The sequence below is a fragment of the Rattus rattus genome, chromosome 3 (genome assembly GCF_011064425.1).
Source record: "Rattus rattus isolate New Zealand chromosome 3, Rrattus_CSIRO_v1, whole genome shotgun sequence".
Taxonomy (NCBI): Eukaryota; Metazoa; Chordata; class Mammalia; order Rodentia; family Muridae; genus Rattus; species Rattus rattus.
Window position 1 is genome coordinate 27,745,775 of NC_046156.1, and position 15,716 is coordinate 27,761,490.

General features: G+C 47.1%; 1 protein-coding gene across 2 annotated transcripts in view; it reads right to left on the reverse strand.

Moving 5' to 3' along the window:
* Lef1 (lymphoid enhancer binding factor 1) overlaps positions 1–14,391 on the reverse strand; it is a 110,364-nt gene extending 95,973 nt beyond the window's left edge. For both annotated transcript variants that reach the window (XM_032897311.1, XM_032897310.1), the window contains exons 1-3: positions 13,306–14,391; positions 11,066–11,132; positions 9,385–9,518 (exon numbers count right to left, since the gene is read on the reverse strand). In XM_032897311.1, the coding sequence (XP_032753202.1) occupies positions 9,385–9,518; positions 11,066–11,132; positions 13,306–13,512 (408 nt within the window). In that variant the 5' untranslated portion in view covers positions 13,513–14,391. The remainder of the gene's footprint in view (positions 1–9,384; positions 9,519–11,065; positions 11,133–13,305) is intronic.
* Positions 14,392–15,716: the final 1,325 nt, after the last annotated feature.

The following is a 15,716-nucleotide window of genomic DNA, read 5'->3' on the forward strand; positions in this document are numbered from 1 at the left end:
TTTTTTTGGTTTTTTTTTTTTCGTAGCTGGGCACCAAACCCAGGGCCTTGCGCTTCCTAGGCAAGCGCTCTCCACTGAGCTAAATCCCCAACCCCTGGATTTTTAATATATTCATAAAAACGACCATGCAAACACAGGGAGCAGTGTTTGAGAGAATCATTCTCTTCCATAATCCTGCAGGCAGGCTGAATGGCTCACCGAATGGTAGTAGGTGGTAAACATGGTTTTCCTTCTTTGCTTTTGGTACTTTTGGGGGTTTTGTTTTTGTTTTTTGTTTGTTTGTTTTGTTTTTTGGGTTTTTTTTTGTTTTTTTTTTTTTGTCTCAGACTTTAATAATCTAAATTTAAAGTCTACTACATCAAGGATAAAATAAAATTACAGTGCCCTTTGCTTTCCTTTTCTTTTAAAATCTTTCTTCAGTATTGGTTGGAAGTCAGGCCCTTGCTGTGTCTAACATCAAGCCAAACCCTCATCTTCCACAGTGTCTTTTCTATGATCCAAGTCATTGGAACTAAGTCTACAAGGGCAGGGTGATCAACGTTAGAAAGTGCCTTACTACAAGAGACATTAGAGAAACTGGAATTTCCCGCAGACTGGTTTTTCCCCCCCTCTATACCCAGCTAACCTGTCCCTTGGGCCTGATCTTTTTTGGTACCAACTGAGATAGAAAGACTTCAGTCAGAAGAAAATGTAATGTAATGAGAAAAATGTAACTTGGTCTTGTCCTCACATTCTCATGGTCTCAAGCTCCTCTCCATGTAACGGGAAAGAAATCCAGAACCTAAAGGGCTAAGGGGGAAACCTCTTCTAACTCAGAATATACTGCAAGGAAGCACAGGTTATTTGATAGCTCCCTATCAAATGTTGGAAGGCTATGAGACTTTAGCAAAAATCTGGAAGCCTATTGCCTTACCTATCTTGTTTCCTTAGAGGGGAGAGGGGTGTTAGAGGTGAGAATGGGGTTCTCCCAACATCCAGGAGAGAAAGGGAGCCCAATTAAAACACCACGGAGAGACAAGGATGCCTCTGAATCCCCAAAACTTAGTAATGTAAGTATTTCCCAGAGGTTAGGATAAGGCCCAGGGTCTAGATTCTGAGCCAGTACCTCAGCACGGGAAGAACCAACCATGTGTCCTTCCTTCCTCCCGAGCTCCAGGGTCCGGTCACACACCTGTCACTGCTGCAGAAGTCCTACCAGAAGGGAATCTGGGCACTGGCTCACATCACTCTAGACTCCTAGTCTACTGCCACGGTTAGGAAGCAGCACTTGCCCAGGTTTTGTGCTACCAGAGAGCCCCACATGGGCACAGAAAGGTCAGCCACACAGGAAGGTGCCATTTTGTAAAGGAGGGAAGGATAAATACTTCCAGAAGGGGGCAACAGACTTTGGGCTAGGCCTCAGGTCTTCTGACATCTACCCCAAGACCTCCCTCCATCAACACTATCCTCATGTTCTCAACCAAACAGTCCATCATCGCATGGCACACAGCCAGGCTGCATCAGGGCCACGATTATCCAACACTTGTAATATCTAGAAACGCCCTGACTTGTCAGTGAAAACCTTTCTGGCTGGAAGTCGGGTGAACGGCAGAGCATTAGTGACACGATGCTAGAAGGTACTTAGTTTTTGGTTTTTGGATGTTTTCTGTTTTACACAGCTATATTTTCATCTCGAGTATACTTGTGAAGAGAAAAAGTGACCACGTTTCTATCCTCTGTATTTTGTCCTAGGTTTCAAGGATCTAGGTGAGAGACAAGCATCCTCCCAAGGCTCCAGTCCCCTCCTCTCTGTTCTTCCCATGAGCTGTTTTCAGCTGTTACCGGACACAGAGCGTCCTGGGATGTTCATGAAGCACCATAGTCTAATGGCCCTTAACAACAAATAAGAGAATAAAAAAAAAAATACTACAGGACAGGGTTATCTAGCAGATACTTTCAGATTCTATATTTCATTAAAAAAAAATGGTTTGCTAGAAAGCAAACATATTAGAAGAATAAAAGCAGATACAAGGACATGTACAGCCCCCGTTGGCACTTCATTGATTAGGCGAGTTGACTGGAGGCGTCCCTTCTGCTCTAGGCTGATGTGACCATCTCAGTCCTGGATTAGCTCAGGACCAAGTGGCCAGCTCCCGTCACTGCTGACAGTGAGTATGACAAAGCTTATCAGAGTCACTGCTGACAGTGAGTATGACAAAGCTTATCAGACTAGGGGACAGGGAGATGGCAAGCACTTCCTGTTCCAGAGGACCCAACTTCTAGTCCTAGAACCTATAGATCAGGTGGCTCAAAACCATCTGTGACTGCATTTGCAGGGGACCCGATGCCTCTGGTCTCATGTGTACATACTTGCATGCAGACACACATACTTACACTTAATAAAAGTTACACTTTTTATAGCGTTTAAAAGTTAAAAATCAGAGCAGATTTAAAGTTTTTTGTTTGGTTCGGAGGCTGACAGTAATTTTTTTTTCCAAGTGGAGAATCCCTAGAGGGGATCCTTTTCTCATCACAGAGCCTCCCTACATCAGCCTCTTCATTCCATCTTCCTCAGTGTTGCATAGCAACAGGCTTCTCCATTCACTCCTATTGCCATCCTGGGCTTCATGGACATCGGGCAAGCATCTACCATGGACCATCCCTAGCCCTCTTCTCCCTTCTTTCTTGGGACAGGATCTTACAGATTTCTTTCCTGAAACTGTCCTGAAACTTGCAAGTTTCCTGCCTCAGCCTCCTGAGTAACTTGGATTACAGATCTTTGCCACTAGGCCTGGCTAATCATTTCTACTGAACAGAACTTTAAATCATCCCAGTAATTCATTACTGATGGAGATCAAAATGTGACTTCAGGAAAACTGTCATCGGGGGCCATATAGGATTACTGGGGGGCAGAAAAAGTCACAATGACCCCTAATAGAGCTTCAAAAGACTCATTGCCATAGACAGTGGCAAAAAAAAAAAAAAAAAAAAAAAAAGAAAGAAAGAAAAGAAAAAAGAAAAAGAAAAAATGAAAATGTCTATTTTTAGACTTTCTGTGGTGCAGCTTCCCTACTTCTAACTGGGAAGTGGGAGACACAACACACATTCTTCCTGCTTTGTGAGCCTCAGAGAACCTCTCTCAGAGAAGCTCCCTTGGAGACTATCATTCCCTATTAAGCAAGTCCATGATTCCAGTGGGCTTGGCTTGGCCAAAATAGATATTTGCACGTAACTGCGTGCTCTCCCCTCTCACATCAGCTAACGGTTTGAAGCACACACAGGGGGAGTTGCGAGAGGTTGAGTTAGCGGTCTCTACTTGCCACATGGCCCTCTGATTGGGAGCCCTGCCTGGTTCTCCACACCTATTCATCTCCAGCATTTGCTGTTGGGCTTTAACTCGTTTTTTGGGCTTCAGGCTTCCAGTTTTTACATATTGGATTATTTACATCTTTAAAATGATTTGCAGGGTTATGAGGGGAAGAAAAACCATGATAGGACCAGGTGAGATGGTTCAGAGGCACTTGCTGTGCAGACCCAGTGACCCGAGTTCAATCCCTGGGATCCACAGTGGAAGGACAGAACAACTTCCCAAAGTTGTTGCCCTCTGACCTCTGCACACACGCCCACCGTGGCGAGCACACACTGGAATCCATTGCTATGCACTAAGCAGACCACACGTAAACATGAATAAAGTTAAATTAAAAAAAAAAATCTAAGTTTCAGTATTTAAAAGACAAACATGAGTTAATGTATGTGCGTACACACACACACACACACACACACACACACACACACACACACACACCCCTTGCTGTGCTGACTCAGGCTGGCCTTCAGCTGCTAAACTCAATCTTCCTGCTTCAGCCTTCTAAGCAGCCATGACTCCAAGGTTGTGTGCCCCCAAATTTGGTTCCAAGGGTATATTTGTAAACAGTTATTTCAACGAAAACCTATGGCTACTGCCTGTTGTCCTTGTCCCTGCCCTCCCGCCCAGCTTTACTTAATTCCACATGGGGTTTCTTACAGTGCTAGGCAAGCACTCTGTCAAATGAGCTATAAATGAAGCAGGCCTCCTGGAGCAGCATGAGCAGAGCTGGTTCTCGACCATCCGGGTCTGACGTCCCACAGACTGGACCAGCTTGTTGCAGCTGCTTATCTACTGGCTTTAAAGAGAAGAGCTTTTTAAATGGACACCTCCATTGAAAAGCCACTCCAGTCCTGTGACAGCAACTTGTGTGACACTCTAGCTGCTGAGTGCTACGTGTACCTGGAATTAATGTGTGCGTGCTTCTGCTGCCCGCCACGGACAGAACTGGAATGTTTTATTTTTAAACTCCCAAGTCATTCTCCAAAATCAAAGGGAAACCAATTTGTAAAATCCTGATCTTGCCCATAATAAATATGTAAATGGAGAACAAAGGACTCAGGAAGGAAAGAAAATGGGAGGGGACCTGACGCTTAAAAACTTCACTAAATAAATCCAAAGAGTTAAACTCTACAGCCGAGGATACTCTCAGCTGGCGTGCCTGTCAGAGTCCAGCTCTGCCGATCATCCTGACGGTCATCCTGACGTGTGTACTAAAGACTGAGCCACAACAAGGAGGCTGGCGAAAAGAGAGCCAAGACCTGGGGCTGTTAGACACTTTAAAACGCCAGGATTCCGCTGGCCCGTCATGCCTTTAATCCCAGCACTGGGGTAGCAGAGGTAGTTGTATTTCTGTGAGTTCGACTCAAAACACCCTGACTAAAAAAAAAAACCAAACCAGCCAAACGACATCAAAAGATTTGTTCCCAGTTTGAGGTAGTGGTCTTGAGTTTGTGAAATTACTGTGTGTGAGGTTGCTCTCATGTCTTTCTGAAACAAGCAAACAAAAAAAAACAAAAAACAAAAAACAAAACAGAAACTGCTAGGGTCAATTGAGAGGACATGATCAGAGAGGACCAGTGCTTAGTACACGACAGCATCAACTCCTGAAAGGGCCCTGTGGAGCCTGGCTTCCTGGCACACTCCATAAGCAAAATCCCTAGAAACTGGGGATGTCTGGGGGGAGGAATGGGAAGTGCTCTAAACTCTTGTCAATCATGAGTCTCCCCTTGCTTTGTAGTAGTGAAGTGAGGAAGGACCAGACAGAATAACCAGGGACTCTGAGGAGGAATTTCCCCACACCTTCCCCTCCTGATAGCAAGTATTACACAAAATACACTGGAAAAATATATCCTGTGCTTGAGGGTAAAGAGGGGAAAGCCAGCATACTTAGCTGCGAGAAATGAAACATCTGGAATCAGAAAATTAACATTAATTCATCAGGAAGTCAAACCAGGTAGCCCCTTGCAGCACAAAGTGCCTCCCCCTAGACTCCTCACATGAGGAACAAGCCACAGGCACACTACCCCTGAGCTACTTTTATTTTATTTTATTTCATTTTTTCACCATTTGTTTCAAAGCCATACAACACTGGCATATTGGCATTCAGAAGCTTTGCATGCTGAGGCAAATCTACCTCAGTTCCTTTGTCCCAGAAGTGAACACTGACAGAAACCCAAATCTTAGTTGTTTGTAGACTTAATGCAAAATCAGGGGTGGGAGATCTCCTAGACATAGATAGTTCTGTTCACCAGCAGTACAAACGTGTATTCCCTAGAAGCATCGGTCAACACAATCGAACTATTCTAAATAACTCAGACTGAAAAACTAAGTCTATAACATTTCCACAAAGACTGAATAACTAAAAGCCTTTTACATTTCCACAGCTATTCTCACTTTAAAACTAAGGATTTACAAGGCAGCTGAAATGAGGCCAGTAGACATCTTCTTCCCTTTCCTACCCGCAAGGTCTCTGTGAGGAAGATCATAGAGATCCAGAAAGTTCCAAGTTCTCATGATTCAGTGCTACTGTGGTCAGGGGCCAGAGGCAGCTTCCTGGCTCTCCCTCCCCAGGCATCAGAAGAGATATGGAAGGCTTCTCTTGTAAGGTGTTAACCATTTGGGCTGCAGGAGGGACAAATGGAAGTTTGCTGCAGCCCAGGGTGATTAACTACAAGGATAATCTCACCCCACAGGGACCTTCCCTATGTGACAGCACCTGAGTTCAGTGCTCATTCACACTGTGTCTGACCGCTCAGCTCTACCCTAAGCTTGGGACACAAAGGCCCCGGGGTTCTGTTGTTGTTCTAATACCTCAGCATTGGTCTGGTTTTCAGACATAAGCTTCAGAGAAAGAAAGGTTTGGTTATATGTTTTCAATAAACTTTCCTGGGGTCCTGGCTCTGAAATATTAACAGGCTTGCACATCGTCTCAGCCTGTGTGCTTGAAGAGCTCACACTGGCACCAAGCAGGTCATCCTAGCTGCCTTCTCATTTGTTTGAACTAAAAACTCGGATTTGAGATTCCAGGAGAGACTCGTTCATGAGAGACCTGGTATAGATACTCACACTCCCTTAAAGGTTCCAGTTCTAAAAGGAGATCCCAACTGAAATGTCCTGGCAGAAGGGAAGAAGATGGATGGGCGAAGGCAGTTCTCCTGATGGGCACCATGATACCTGGCCTGACTTTAAACTGGAGCGACAGCATATGCTTATGGGGAGATCTCAGGAGAGGCCTCCCTGTGTGTGCCACTTGGCCACAGCTGGAATCTCAGGACAGCGGTTTAGTCACAGAAAGGAGTGAGGGGCCCTGTTGGTGCCTCACCCTCCCACAGATGTTTCTCCCCAGTTCTCACAAGCAGCAGATGCAATAAACCGGGCAATTGTTTGTAATGCAAATTCAAGTCACCCGGGCTGCTCCCACTCAGAGACTCAAATACAAATGGTCCCCCAGCTCCTGACACCATCTAAGAAAGTCTACCATCACTGATGTCAGTGACACAAACCGGGCTGCGGGGGACAGAAGGAAGGAGGAAGAGAGAAGTGTGGGTAGGCCAAAGGAGAGAGGCTGCCTTCCGGTTAAAGTGTTTTTGATCTCAGAAACATTACAAACAGCTGTGAGGTATTAAAAACCAAAGATTGTAACTCACTTCAGTTGGACTCTTAAAAAAAATTGACATAGCCTTGTGGTTAAAGCTGAATGGCTTCTGGAATTGTGCAAACTGCAGGGTCTCTCAATAAAACATACCTAACATGGATACATTTAAACATGTAAGAGGCTACGGCACAGACAACAGAAAAGAGCGAGAGGTTCTCTGGATCTAGTGACATTGGCTCAGCCCACAAATCTTTCCTAAAGCGATGAATGACTGATTCATGGATGTCAACAGTTCAATACATACATATATACCTTTCACTTGCTGACATTTCAAAATGTCGCTGAGCTAAGGTACATAGGCGTGCACACATGCACATGCACACGCACACAGACACAGACACACACACACACATACACACACTAAAATGGATACAATGGAAGAAATCAGCAGAAAAGGCTACAGAGACCTAAGACAGAGTACTAGCTTAAAGGGGGACAGGATCATTTTCAGTATTTATAGGCATTATGTATAAATACCAGGGAGATTATTACACTAATTTCCCAAATGTCTGAAGAGAGAAACATCTAGTCTTTCTATGGAACAAACCACAATTCAGTCCGCCCTGCACTCATGGGTAAAACATGAACAGTCTGGGAAGCGATTTTCTGTTACCGGAGCTCTAACTCAATTGGAAAAGTTCATCTGTTGACCTGTTAGCCTTTCCACAGAAATCTTCAACTGTTCCTTATCCAAAATGCAGCCCGTAAAAACAAAGGAAAAAACAAAAACAACAACAAAAAACAAAAACGAGCAACTATTTAAAAAAAAAAACAAACAGATATATTTCTCTATCTGGCTCAACAAGTTCTCTACAAGTTCTAAAACCCAGAAGCACTTTCAGTGTGTGTGTGTGTGTGTGTGTGTGTGTGTGTGTGTGTGTGTGTGTGTGTGTTGGGGGGGTGTTAATCTCTAAACAATAGGCTATGACTGCTTTATTAGTTGACCCACATTTTAGGTAGAAGATTCCTCACACCACACAGACATTAAATACCATTAAATACTTGAAATGCTTTAAAATAATGGGGGGGGGTTCCTTTTAATGAACATCACCAAAATCTCCAAGATTTCATCACCATGAGCTTCATGCCAACCGCTTTGTGAAAATGAGAAAATGCATGATCCCTCCCCGAGTGTAAATATCCTTCTGGAATTTGCAGAAAAATTATCACCGTAAGTCTGCAATTGCAAGGCCCACCAACTTCACAGCCCTATATCATTTTAACCATCGAGGGCTCATATCACCAAGATAACCCACGAGCTCTCATCTCACTTCATTTGATTGCCAGCAGTTTCCTGTCTGCCTCTTTGGTGAGCCTCCTAGCTCTCTGACTCTACCCCAGGAGCTTCTGAGGGACTTCTCAGTAGAGGTGTTGAGTCCCACTGAGACTGGAGATTCACCACAAGAAGTCAGTCAGAGACCCTGACTCCTGTGTGTTTTTCACTCGGCTTGGGTGGTGGAGGTGTGGGCCTGGGAACAGGCAACTAATTATGACCACCCCAGCATCTTCTCCAAAAATCGGGGTGGGGGGGTGTACGTTTGCCAGTATGATCACATTCACAAGTTACCACCCACTCCTTTTCTCAAGACACAGGTGCCATCTCACCCCCAGTTAAAGAGACATCGCATCAAACAGCACACGTGACAGTCACGTTGCACGCGCCAGCATAACGCAGTTGGTACAACTGCTGTATTCTTTTTCACAACTTCAAGTAAATCGAACACAATAGCAACAGCTCTCATTACATGATCTTCAGATAGTTTCCCAGTTGACGACACAGTGAAAATGGCTGGTCTGCACCCTCCCCCCCTTTAAAACAATTTCGAAGGTTATAAAGCAAGACATTTTCAAAAACCAAAATAACATTCTGAATGACTAGATCCAAATGAGCCTCAGTAGTTCTGCCTCTAAACACTTTAGGGTTTTGAAAGCTACCTGGTCCTTAGTTAACTGAAAGATTAAATCCACTTCCCTCCGACCATCAGCACAGAAACACAGTACGTATGATTTTAAAAAAAAATCCTGGGTTGGGGATTTAGCTCAGTGGTTAGATCGCTTGCCTAGGAAGCGCATGGCCCTGGGTTCGGGCCCCAGCTCTGAAAAAAAAAAAAAAAAAAAATCCTAGATCTGCTGACTTGGCTTCATTTGATTCCATAACTCGTGAATCTCTACTTAATTCGTCTTGGCCTAAATCTAAAAATCCAAATGGGAAACATAAAGACAGCACTGTTCTCAGGCCGCCATTCCTTTCGCACAGCGATGGGATGACTAAGCCTCATACAAGGAAGCCATTGCCAATGTGTTTGAAGAAATAAGCATTCTGCTGAAATACAAGGTAATTTGCACGTCTGAAAATAATTTTCAACATCAGCATGTTACTCACGGTCCTCGGGATGGGTGGAGAAAGGGATCCATTTGACATGTATGGGTCGCTATTCATATTGGGCATCATGATGTAGCCAGAGTAACTGGAGTAGGAGGGGCCCTTGTTATATAGGCCTCCGTCCGGATGCTTTCCTGGGAGGATCCAAAGAACAATCGAAAAGATGTGTCAGCTTTGCTTTTATATCATACCGTTCTTCATCAGGAAATCTCCTGCTTCTAAGACAGGCCAGACTTTACATACAATATTTGTTTATAACATACTATGACTGGACAACTGTGCTCTATTTTAGATTGACAGCATTTATGCTCCTCAATGGCTCAACAGCAAACCAGATGCTTAGAAAACATGTGGTTCGGTTTATTTCCACCACTGACTGATGTTTTTACAGAAATACGTGTTATTCATGGAACCTAATTTGTTCTAATGCTAACAAACTAGACTGCAAAAATACAGAAACACAAGGGAACACAGGCAAACTTCAAAACTGAGGCGTTAATATGCAAGGCCATCTACTCCCAGAGCACATACACATTTACTATATATTGAACGGTCCTTCTTTCAGGCAAATTCAAAAATTCCACCTGCATCTCGTCTCTGAACTTCTACCAAATGTTAGACTTTTATTGAGGAAAAAAAAACTGGATCTAGTGTACAGTTAAAACCCAAATTTGTAATGAATTAGCCTTCGGAAGTAATAATTTCATGGTTGAAATTACAGACTATCAAAGAAATGTTTCTTTGGCCTTAATTTACTGTATGCAACTAACTTATTTATTTTACTGTATTTATCTAAAATGCCATATGTATTTTACCATACTCTACTGTACTTACAGTATGTATTTATTTATTCCCTTCAATTGACTGTATACAAGTTACTGTATCTACTTGTTGCCAAAATGGAAGGCTGATATAGCGTTCTCTCCCTGCCCCCCTGGCCTACACACTGAATGTACAAACACTCCATTCTGGACAGGCCAATTGTAAAGTAATTGAAGGAGACCAGAAATACCAACTGACTAACAAGTGAACCCTATGGTGATCTCATTAAACATGGAATGAGCAAAGGAGGGAGGGAGGGAAAGAGGGAGGGAGGGGAGAGAGACAGAGAGAGAGAATGTGTGTTTGGGAGTATATGTCAGCATGTATGTATATTGTTATTGTGTGAGTGTGTGTGTGTGTCTGTGTGTGTGTGTGTGTGTGTGTGTATTAGTATGTTTCTCTATGCGTGTGATTTTTGAAGTCCTGACAAGAGTCAACAATGAGGGAAATGTCTATCATCTGATCTACATAGCTTCTAATAGTTTTTCTATTTCACAAGCTAAGTTACTGACCCTGATATGTCTGTCCACACACTGCCACTGCCTACCTTCACTGTACTGAGAACCCACAGGCAGCAATTTGCAAATGAAAAATACTCTTTGGAAACATCCCTTCTCTGAGAATCTGAAGACCAATGGAAATCCAAAGGCCTAGACTCATGCAAGGCATGATTCAAAAGGATGTGTGTGATATACACCATGAGAGAGAAGCTGTGAATTCCTGGTCGTACTGTTAAAAGAGTGGGCACAGCCTTACATATCTGGTTCTACCCTACTCAAATACAAGTATCAAAATAAAAGCAGATATTCAAACTGCATGTGCCCTATGGAAAAGTGAGGAGAAAGAGAATCTGGCTTACCGTCATCCGGGTGCTCTCTGGCCTTGTCGTGGTAGGGCTCCTGCGAGGACTGTGTTTGTCTGACCACCTAATGGCACGAATAGCCACCCCCAAAAGAAAGAAGATCACCTTAGAGTTTGTAACAAATTGGTCTGCTGTTAATTCAAAGGTAAAGATTTGGGTAAAACTCAGTTTTCTCATTTGGTTAAAATTAAGGACAAGTTAGACTTGAGTATTGGAAAAATCTTCTTTTCAATGTGTATTTTTGAATGATTATTAGTTAATTATTATCAAAAGTAAGGTGGCAAAAAAGTAAGCGAATTTAGAGATGACGCGTTCTGTTCTAACAAGCCAATGCTTCCTGGGTGCCCAACTTCTAGGATGTACAAACCTCTTCAGCCCTAGTTTACTTTGACAAGATCTGATTAAAATGCCACCAGAAACAACATTTTGTAACCGAAAATGAGATCTGGAAATGTAAACAAAAGATCTACTTGGCTGAGGTCTTAGGGAAATTGCTTTGAGAGGAGTCCTAGCTGAAACTGCGTTCACTTACAACTTTCAGACCGAGTGCTATCTGGCTATCAGAGTAAAACTGGTCTGTGGTTAATGGGAGGGAAAATTGAGAGTCGAGTTATAGACATCTAAAAGGTAGCCCAGTGAATATCACTTTTGGTAAGCACCACCGACCCGACTCAACCACGTGCAAATCAGTGGTATAACCCCTTCACCATCTTCCGTGGTTCGGCTTGCTTCACTTCCACCGCGGAAAGATGAACAGTTCATACACCCAACCCCGCTAGTTTTCGGTCTCCTAAGCATGGCTTTTTTTCCCTCAGACTAGAAAAACCGTAGAAATGTGAGGTGGGTTGAAATGTGTAGACTACTCCAGTAGAAAGAAAGAGGCTACTCTCTACAGTCTGTCAAAAAGAAAAGCCAACCACCAGAGTTTAGATGGTATTTCAGTCCTTGGACCCGTGCCCTTCTGGCACAGAAACCCTTACCTGACTTTGACTGCACCCCCCTCCCCTATTTTTTGGTAGAACTTTGGGAATAGAAAGACTCCCTTATATTTTGGAATCAGGCCCCCCCAGGCTTCTCAGATGCGTACTCACCCCTGCCATCGGGACAGAGAAGGTAAGTGAGGTGTTCTTAAAAGCACTCTTTAAACCCAAAATGTCCCCGCCCCCGAAACCACCCTTTCTTTGGGGTGGGGGTGGGGGCAGAAGGCTGCCATTTAAGGAAAAAAGCTATACTCTCCAAGTTTCTCTGGAAGGAAAAAACGTTGGGGACATCATTTGGGTATCAGAACTTTTCTACTGCATGACCCCGTGAGGTTTCCTCGGCTGCTGAGCCAGAGTGGCCGCTAAGGTGTGGGCTTTGGGGATCTACGCCCATCCGCCCATCCAATTCTCGCGCGCGGCCAGGCTCTGCTCTCCCTCGCGCCGGCACCCACGTGTCTCTATTTACTCTACTCGGGTTACCAGCGCCGTCGCCTTCAGCTGGCCCAGAGATCTGATAAAGTGCGTCCCTCCTCCCAAGCCGCGGCCCGGCTTCCGCCGAGGGCTCGCCTTTCTTCTGCAGAGATCCAGGGCCTGATCCCAACCCAGCCTAACCCCAAATAAACGCTTTTCTTTCCACTTTAAATGCCGGGGTTGCGGGCGGAAGGGCTGCGGTGTCTGTGCCGTTGGCTGGCTCGGATCGGCTCGCCCACGGCTCCCGGCAGCAGCCTCTCTTGCTGTGGGGACCCGGCCCCGCAACGCCCCCGCAGTTAGGGCGCGCGCCCTGCTCCACGGCGGTTGGGACGGCCCCTTCTGAGGCCCACGCCCGCCTCTCCTTCCTCTCGCCTGGGGCTTCGCTCCTTGGAGCACTCGGTGGTTTAACGCACTTCTGTGCACTGTACCGAGAAAGCTAGCGGATGCACTTTGTTTTCCACCCCATGATGGACTTCGCGGTTGTGTTTAGACATCCCTGTTTTAATGCGCCGCGTCCCCCAGAGCAGCCGAAACGTCGGAGGACGAAACCGGTCGGGTAAAGGCCAGCGTTTCCTGCCCATTTGCCAACGTTTAGCCATAGACCCACCTGGAATAAATTTCCCTGCCCGCTGCTCACACACGTGCGCACCATGGACTAGGGGCCGTTATTCCCCACCCAGCCCGCGAGGGACCAGGGCTAAGTGGCCACCGTGGCCGCGCGCTCTGCTTGCTTCCCCTCCGCGTCCCCCGGACCCGCCACGCCTCTCCGGACAGCCGCCCACTCACCTCATGCCCGTTGCTGGCTGGGATGATTTCGGACTCGTTTACCAAGGATGACTTGATGTCTGCTAAGTCGCCCTCCTCTTCGGGGTGACTGATCTCGGCGAAAATCTTCTCCTTCTGGGGATCGCCCTCGTCCTTGAAGGGGATCATCTCATCGGTGGCGCAGAGTTCCGGGTCCCCCCCACCGCCTCCTCCGGAAAGTTGGGGCATCCCGGCGGCTGTGTAATCTCCGCTCCGCCGCGGGAACACTCGGAGACAGCAGGAAGGGGAGGTCGATGTGAGGTGGGGAGGGTTGGGAGACTGAGTGCGGGAGGACTGCGAATGGAAGCTGGGTGGGCAAGCGAGGGGCCCACGACTGGAGCAGCTGCAAGAGCCTCTGCGATTGCCGCGCTTTCCCACTTAGAAGGACGCCGGCTCCCGGCCCTGGGGCGAAGGGCACCAGACTGCGAGGGCGGCAGCCGCCGGCGCCTCTGGGAGCGTCTGCCCCGCTCCGCGTGCACTAGGCTAGGCTGCCAGGGCTGGGTGGCCACCCCACGCCGCCCTCGCTGCTGGGGTCTGTGCTCCGAGGACACCGGTTCTGGAGGGAACACGACTTTCCAAAGTGCAAACGAGAGTCCCGTGGCGCGTCGCCGTGCAAAACCTCTCCGCGGATTTCTCGGATGCTGATTTCGGTGTTTTTAGATTTTTTTTTTCTTTTGAGAAGAGCTGGTCCAAGAGGCTCCGTTTGCCTCAGCGGAGGTGCGAGGAAAATCAGAAAATGCCGAAAAGTCCACTTCCTTCTGAGTAAACAATAAAGAGTCACCCGGGCTGCAGACGTCCGCGTTAGAGCTTCTTTCCTTCCCTTTCGCTTCGGTTTTCCTTCTGGAGGAGCATTTAATCTGCTGGAGGGGGAGGGGGCGGAGGAGGAGGGGAGAAAAAGAGAAGTTTGCCAAGAATAAAGTTTGTGCTGATGAGCGCTGGGAATCGGCAGTGGCTGGCACGGCGGAGTCTTGGGGAGTCACAGCAGGAGCTTCGGGTTCAAATGTTCCAGCCCGTAGCTCGGGCCGATACACACACGTACACACACGCGCGCACACACACACACGCACACACACACTCGAGCCCAATCCCTCTTTGTTCCCGGCTCGAGTTTCTGCCTGGCTCGCTGGCGCTGTTACTCGCCTCTCTCCCCGCCTCCCCTCTGTCAAAGCAAAGAGCTTGCCGGTGGCCCCTCGGCTCCTCCCGGCAGACCGGCGGGGAACAGCCGGAGCGTGGCCGCTTGCAAGGCTTCGGGCGAGTCCGAATGCCAGGGCCCACGAGAGCGCAGCCGGGTCCCTCCGGTGCGCGCAGCCCCGCAGGTGAGCGGTTGCGCCTTCCCACCGCTTCTCCTCACCGCGCCTAGCCGGCGCTGCAAAGCTATTCACTTGCGTCGCTTCTCCTCCCCCGCCCCTCCCCCGCCTCCTGCTCTCCTTGGCTGCCGGCTGGAGGGGTGGGGAGGAGGGAGTCTGCTTGGAGAAGGAGGAGGAGGAGATCCAGGTTCTCCCCCAACCCTAGTTCATTTCCTAGCACCCAAAGGACGAGTCATAGTTTGGGGGGCGCCGTGGGGGTGCGTATGTGTTTGCGCGCGCGCGTTCATGCCTGGAGGGGAAAAAAAACATACAACCTGAAGATAGACTGGGTGCTGTGTAACCCACCCCAGAGAACGATGTGGCCCACGTGAAATTGACGAGAAACTCTACGGGGATGGCTTAACTTCATTATCTAAGCATCTCTTCTCTTGTCTCCCCCCAACCCCAGCTCACTTCTCGTCCTTTGCCAGTCTCTCTTCAACCTCCTTCCCGCCGCCCACGCTGGCCCCCTCACTCAGGCAAGGGGAGGAAGATGAAAGAGAAAGCCGCCGGCGCTGTGGTCGACACCACGTTGATAGATGCTCTGACAGAGGGAATGAGGCGAGAATTAGGGACTAGGAGAAGGAGAAGGAGAAAATGTAACACGTTGCTCACCTAACCAGAGGGAAGAAGGAAAGGCAAGGAAAAAGAGTTGTGGCTCTACTGACTGTGAATCACGACACTCTTCGGAGACAAGGACACACACACACCCTAGCGAAAATAAAATCTCCAGGCTTACCAGGGGGGAAGATCAGTAAGAAGGGAGTGAATGAAGAGTGAGCCTTAATTATCGCTTTTACACTGCCGCATTCATTGTGTCCTTACCACCGAATGAACGTGGATTTTTGGAGATTCACGACTCAGCGGGTAGAGATCTCGTAGAAAAGGAAAATACATTCCAAAAGGAGGGAAAAGAGGAACCTAGGAGAGGGAGGCAGGACTGGGCGGTTGCTGACATCCTGGAGACGCCGGTGAAAGGGACCCTTGAGGATGAGAATACGAATCAAACCTCAAAAATTCTCCAGTTCCCACTGTCTCTTTGATGCA